Below are 7,062 nucleotides of genomic sequence, written 5' to 3'. Positions count from 1 at the left end.
GGGGTATGATTGAAGTTCATTGATTGATTAAATTATGTTTCTGGCTTTTATTTGAGTGACAGTTGTGTTTTGTCCCTGCATTTTGATCAGTGGCTACCATGAAGTGCTTTTCTCCAAACCCACATCTCTATTAAATGAAGGCTTTTTTATGTTTTGATTTTCCAGGACACATCTGTGTCAGTGATGCTTTATTTGTTCTAGTTGATAGTATTTTACTTTTTGGAAAGTTTTGTATTTTCATTAGTTTGGTATCATCTTTGTGGTAGTTTATTCTTACATCAAAACTTATGAACAAGTGCTGCCATTCTTATTCTGAACTGATCACAGAAGATGTCACCACTTTATCCCTCTTTACTTAAACCCTTTTGTTAGTATTCTTCTGTTTGTGTAAGGCAGTTAGCAATAATTTTTACCTTTGTTTCATCACAAGTACACTGCTTAAATCATTACTTGGTATAAAACAAAACCAACCATCAAGTTATGTCTAAAAGATATTTCTGAATCACTAAGTAACTGTTAATAGATCCAGTTCTGTATGGAAAACTATTGGTTATTAAGTAGTTTAAAAAATGTTATAGATTCAGAGTTTTGTAAGCTTATTGGCAATAGCATTCTCCTTTATTAACCAAGCAAGAGAAAACTATAATTTGCATTTTTTTAGACATGGTTAAATGGTTAACATCTGCTTAGTATAGTAGGCAGTTGTAGAAAATCAGATGTTATTGTGGCACCTTAAATAAAACTATAACCACAGGATTAATCAGCAGATAATTTAGATCTTCAGAAATAGATACACTATTTTTGTAAATTTTTTGTGTGTACTGCATAATAAAAACAATAACATGATATACCTTTTTATTTATATTGAAAAGATGGTGCTCATCTTTTGCATCATCTATATATGATACAATAATATTTTCTAAAAGTCCTGTATTTATGATCAAACCATAGCAGAAGTTTCACCGAACATCTCTACATCTCCTGCCCTTGATGCCTCAGACTGAAATTCTGTCACCATCTGCTGCTGACTCTGTTCAAGATTCCTAAAAATGTTCTTGAAAGGTTAATGACATGACAATTATTGTACTTAAAAAAAAAGACAGTGAAAGACAAACATGACTCAGAAACATCATGGCAGTGTATGACCATTGCATCTTCTTGTACGAAAAAAAAACAAAAAACTGTCCAGATTTATTCAGGTTATGTTGAAGTTAACTTTACAGGTATCTGTGTGTCTGTCTGTGTACAAGTGGTATGATTAGAGATTTGTCTTTTATTATATAGGATTTTTTTATCCCTGATGTTTTTTCTTCAAAAATTCCAAGAATTTATTAATGAACAGTATGCGAGTAGAAAAGAAAACGAAAACTTTGAAAGTAAAAATATGTTGTAGAGGCTAGTAAATCAGCACTTCAATCATCGGCTTCCTTTGTTATACCCCATCTCCCAATCTTTCAATTATTCAGTATTATATTGTGTAAAACTCAATTTTGTGTGTTAATAGAATTTAGAAAAATTTAAATAGTGAGATTATTATAGAAACTTAGGTTATAGTAATTTTTGATGAGGTATTACCATTCACTTTGATACATTTTTCTGATGTAGGAATTGTTTCCAAGTAACTGTATAATACATGCATTCATGCTTTTAAGCAGAGGTGGGAGATACAATTCCATTCATATGTGTGTGTAAAAAACTTGAGATACCATCAAAATACACTACTTTTAGAGAAAATTACAAAATATTTTAGAGGACGGCATTCCTCAGACCTCTTAGTATGACTTTGCTATTAACTTCTCAAAAGTATCACCTCTGTAGACAGATTTCTGCTTTACACTTCTATGACATATATTTATACTTTAAGTGTTAACTTAAAAAAACAAAACCAAAAATCTTAAATATTTATATGTTTAACAGACTATAAAAGGATAAAGTTTAGGTATCTTAAATCTTTAATTGTAAAATTTGTTTTCTGAACTTGTGTTTAAACACATTTAAGGTTTTTCAGTGTATTAGACAAAGTGAAAGAACATACAATCAATAAGACATTTACAACTAAGCATCTACTTTCACAAACGTTTTTTTTTAATAAATGCCATACTTTTATTTTTATTTCTTGACTACAGTTCTAGTTCATCCTCATGGTACAGTCTGGCTAGATTTTGGTACAGAACTAGCATTACAGCAGTCTTCTCTAAATAACCTCGGTTTTCTAAGAAGAAACAAAACTTCTTGTGATGATGTTTTTTTTCTTTGCCCATCCATGATAGATCCGTAAAAGTTTACTATTTCAATCACTCAGAAAAAGGGAATTATCTTCCATTATCAAACATGATGAATAAAGAGTGCTAGGTTGACCTTTCCCTAACTGCTGTATCATAGAAGTTGAGTTGGACTCTTCTACTGATGGTAAACAATTTGGGTACAGTAGAAACAATACAAACCCAACTCCTGTCTAAACGTTGTGGATTATTTACAAAGCCTGCCTTTGAGCTCAGGAAATAAAGGGTATTTTACTGACTGGCTGCCCTTTCCTTAACCTCAGTTTTCCTACACAGAAGCTGGAGTATTGATTTCACCAGTTGTTATCATCATGATACACACACACAAAGACAAAAAAAAAGCACTTTAATATTGATTGAATATTGAATATCTGTACAGCATATAGCTTCTAAACTACAATTACAACTAATACAGCTAGATTCACTACATCACTAACAGCTGGTGTTCTTCTTCCTTCTCCAGCTTGGCCAAACAGCTCTACAGAAAGAGCAAGAACTTTGTACATTGTGCATATGAAATAGTTTAAATACACATTTAAAATATCTTGCCCATTTTTTAGGGCAGGTATGGCTGGCTCAATTTAAATTTTGAAAATTAATCAGAAATGACACTCAGGATAGAGTATGAAAATATTAAACTTTTCTTCGAAGTGGCAGGGAGGACACCATCAAACCGAGTCAACAAAACTTCTAACTTTTTTTTCTTTTCCAAAAATACTTGTATAATATCTTTTAGCAATGGTAAATTGTATGACAGTATAAATCAATGGCTACTGAAAACAACTACTAGCTTTCAATATCAAACAATGATTTGTTTTTATCTCATCTTTTCATGAAACATAAGTGTGAAGGACAAGCAGGTTGGAATGCCAGCAACTTTCAAGTGCTTCATTCACACTTAGTTAAAACCCAGAAACAACAGTTATAGGTATTAAGGCAGGGCACCTATTGTCTAACATCACTAAAAACTTGACACTTTATTGAGAAGACTGTCTGTCCTTGTTGTTTCTACCCATGCTGTAAGAAAGAGAAGTGTATAGATGGCCAGACATTCTTGTTTCAGATAAGGACTGGAAACTAGGCCAGTGTAGAGACATCTACACACCTCTCCCAACCTTCGGAATCCTCACAATGTGAGTAACACGGGAGGAGGCACCTCTTTTTCTCACTTACTGAGCCTGATACTGTTGCATAGGGTAGGCACCAATAACACTTGGCTGTTGCAGGCCTTGTCCCATGGGGCTTTGAGCAACTGCTGCAGCCATCTGGGGTTGTCCTGGAATTCCCTGCCAAGCCATTTGCATTCCCAAGCTGTCAAAAAAAGTTTAGCCCATTTGATAAAAAGAGACACCATCAAATGAACATCAGTATTTAACAATTTCAAATTCTAAACCCTTTTATAGGTGATTAAATGTTTTTATTCATTTCTGTGTATCATTATGGAGAAGCATGAAAGTGACAAGAAATGTTATCAACATTATGAAGGACAGTAAACATGTTACTCCAGAGGCGTCGCTAGGTGCTTAAAATATTCGGAGCTTAGGCCCATAGGCATGGGATTTTTGGTCATTTTAGCACGATATTGATCCTGGTTTTTTATTCTGATATTTCAAGACACCAACTGTCAACTAGAATTGAGGCACGAGCCCCGTGTACCAGTGCCTAGCAACACCTCTGTGTTACTCACATTCCTTCAAAGTAAATTCTTGAACTCTTAATGGCACAACTAACACTTGAGATTATCAACAACTACTAACAAGCAGCAGCAGAAGCTAAATATTTTCAGTCACATTATTGAAATCTGAAAAAGGGACTTAATACTCTTAGTAGAAAAATATTACCTTTTTGTGTTCTTTTCACCTATAAGCCACACACATGGAAGTCGTGTTACCAAATTTGTCCAATGGAACTAATACTTTTTTAGTGCAAAAAAATCTAATTCAGAGTGAACCTACGAAAGCTCCAGCTGTACCATAGTTTGAACTTCTATAGATTTCTTTATAATTATATGGAAATTATATTGTATTTTTATGATCCAGATTTTACCTTGTTGCACAGTAATATTTTTGCCATAGTTAAGTTTATAGCCTAAAACACCTTTGATACAGATATGCTCAATGAATGATTGGATGTCAAGCTTTTTTTATTTATAATGTATAGTGTAAATAACCAAGTTTTCTATTAAACACAAAACATTTTTGACACTATGCCAATAAGAAGTAGATGTTTTTGTAAAAGCATACAAGATTTTGTGGAAGTTAGTGCATCACATACAATCCTTCCAAATGTATAGTATATACACACATCTTTATAATAATGATTAATGGAAAGTTACAGACTTACCCATATCCTTGTCCATAGTACTGGCCATAAGGATAATTCATGCCCTGAACAAACTGTCCCTGCACTGGAGGATAGCCTTGAGGGTACCAGTAGCTTATCTGTTGGTAGGGGTAGGTGTAAGGGGTTGTCACATTCTGTAGAACACACACAAGTTTATCAGATGTTATTAACAGTGCAACTACAGATAATGGTCAATGTTAATGATCTGGTGCACAGAACGTTTGTGTTATCTACAAAGGATTCCATACCTCGAAAATGACTATAATGAAAATCACTGGGTAGTTGGAGTGGCAAATTTAAGCTTAAAAATTATTAAAACTTTTGATTTTTCTCCAATTCTTGCCCAAAACCAAATCATTACGGTAAGCTAGGCTTTATTTACCATTTAGTACAGACAGTATCTGAATGTTTTATAGTCCTTATAATTAAAAATTATTGCACACATATTAGTTGTAAGTTTAAAAGTCTAGTTGGAATTTAGTGGGGCACTGGACTCAAGGAAACTGAATTAGCACTAGTCTGCTGTAATGAATTAAGTTAGACACTTAAGCATAATTTGCTTCTGTACATCATAAGATAACTTAGAAGTTAAAGTTTAAAAGAGCCGAAGAGATATTTCAAGTGAGCAAGGTACTCTTTAATTTTTTCAAATAAATGATTACTAGTGAACATTTAATCAGTAAACATTACTCAGAAAACCAACATTACAACCCCCCTTATCAGTTATTTGTTGACTATTCAGACTCAGTATTCTTTATTATTCTCATTATCAATATAAAAGAGGATAATGTTCTATGTATTAGTAATATGACAGAATAAGTTTTTTTCTGGTCCTAAACTGCTTTACAGTAGAGTTATTTGACTAATAATTAAAAAAAACGATCACTGTTAATTGTTTAATATAAATATATGTCCTTATACTGTGTTGAGAAGTAAAAAAAAACAAAAAAAACTAACTTCTCTAAATGAGAATAATTAACTGTCATGGTAGTTATTTTTTAAAGTATCTTTATTGTGATAAATATCTACAATAACATACTCATTTCATTGGTTAAAACCATGTGCATTGTGCATTTACTGATAGCAGGACCAATCTATAACAATAAATCTTCAAACCACATATCACCAATTGTCACTATTATTCACTACTAGTCTCTCTAATAAAAGTACAACAAAATATTTAGTGTTTAATCCTTTAAAATAATAGGTTGTAGGGGGGGGGGGTACGTGCAGTACTGCTCATGAACTACTTTCTGCAAGGTAATGTAAAACTTACCTGTGTTTGTTGTTGATTAATTGGGTCTCCAGTTTCTTTTCCCCAAGAACACTTGACTATTTGACCATTGATTTCCAAGTTGTGAGTGCCAACTATAGCATGTGTTGCTGCTTCTTTGGTGGCAAACCTGTTTGACAAACACTTCTGATTTTTAGCCAACAGACAAGTGCACTTAAACAAATTCAGTTAAAATCAAACAAAATCTGAGAAAGTACTTCTTTTAATCACCAAATAAAAAGTTGTCTTTTACCTCTCAAAAAAAAAGGCTGTTAGTATAGTGATGTAGCAGCATTTGATCTTAGATAAAACCATTGTGTTGATGAGAGAAATTAAAAGTGTCAGTCTCTTCTAGCTTGATATATAAACTTCATATGTGGAGTGGTAACACTAAATAAACAACTTCTTAAAACAAAGATCATTTACCTAATAAATGCATAACCTTTATCTTTGAACACTCTTATTTCCTGGATTGGGCCATACGTTATAAAGGTTTTGTGCATAAGTTCATCTGGAAATTACAAAAATAAAAAAAAGTCATATTTCTTATACTTACAACAACAACAATTAACTAAAAAGTGGTTCAATTTTTAGTGCTTACAGATGAAATGGTATCTTTATTATGATCATAATTAATAAAATTAAAACATTTTAAGAAAAATTAGTTTAGCTTTCTGAAAAATCTAACATAGTAGTTTTGTAATAAATTATCTTTGGTAGAGTGTATATATATATATACACACATATAACAATGATACAAGCATGTATATTTATCAATAAAACCTGTTCTGACTAGTAAGCTTAATCCATGTTTACTTCATATGGTAATAAATCAAACATATTAAACTCACCAAATAGATTATTTATGGAAAAAAACAACAAAACATACTCCATTTAATAAACAAAGTAGATTAAATTTTGGTTTACTTTAAATAAATACGAAAACAAAATTCTACTGATCACAACAATGAGATTAATGGATTAAACCATGATCTGCTTTGAATAAACATGATAAAAAATTTCTCCTTTTCTCCTAACCTTAAAAAAATGATTAGCAGATTAAAACCATAATTCAGTTTTAATAACTATAAAAAAAATTCTAATAACCCAGAATGAATTGAATTATAGATTAAGCATCTAATTTATTTTGCACAATTATGGAAG

General features: G+C 31.8%; 1 protein-coding gene across 3 annotated transcripts; it reads right to left on the bottom strand.

Moving 5' to 3' along the window:
* Positions 1–838: 838 nt before the first annotated feature.
* Positions 839–6,452, bottom strand: LOC106460616 (nucleolysin TIA-1-like). 3 transcript variants are annotated; one of them, XM_022387376.1, is made up of 5 exons: positions 6,325–6,449; positions 5,902–6,028; positions 4,626–4,759; positions 3,456–3,593; positions 839–1,043 (listed from the first exon to the last, which is right to left on the bottom strand). In XM_022387376.1, the coding sequence occupies exons 1-5, from the start codon at positions 6,399–6,401 to the stop codon at positions 941–943; spliced, it is 579 nt and encodes a 192-aa protein (XP_022243084.1). In that variant the 5' UTR covers positions 6,402–6,449; the 3' UTR covers positions 839–940. The 3 variants fall into 3 exon arrangements, with proteins under 3 accessions (XP_022243084.1, XP_022243086.1, XP_022243085.1); XM_022387378.1 differs by having other exon boundaries at positions 933–1,043; positions 4,626–4,723; positions 6,325–6,452; XM_022387377.1 differs by lacking the exon at positions 839–1,043 and adding an exon at positions 2,065–2,212.
* Positions 6,453–7,062: the final 610 nt, after the last annotated feature.

The sequence above is a fragment of the Limulus polyphemus genome, unplaced genomic scaffold (genome assembly GCF_000517525.1).
Source record: "Limulus polyphemus unplaced genomic scaffold, Limulus_polyphemus-2.1.2 Scaffold804, whole genome shotgun sequence".
NCBI lineage: Eukaryota > Metazoa > Arthropoda > Merostomata > Xiphosura > Limulidae > Limulus > Limulus polyphemus.
The sequence above is the reverse complement of the archived record's forward strand: the minus strand, read 5'-3'. Positions and strand labels throughout refer to the sequence as shown.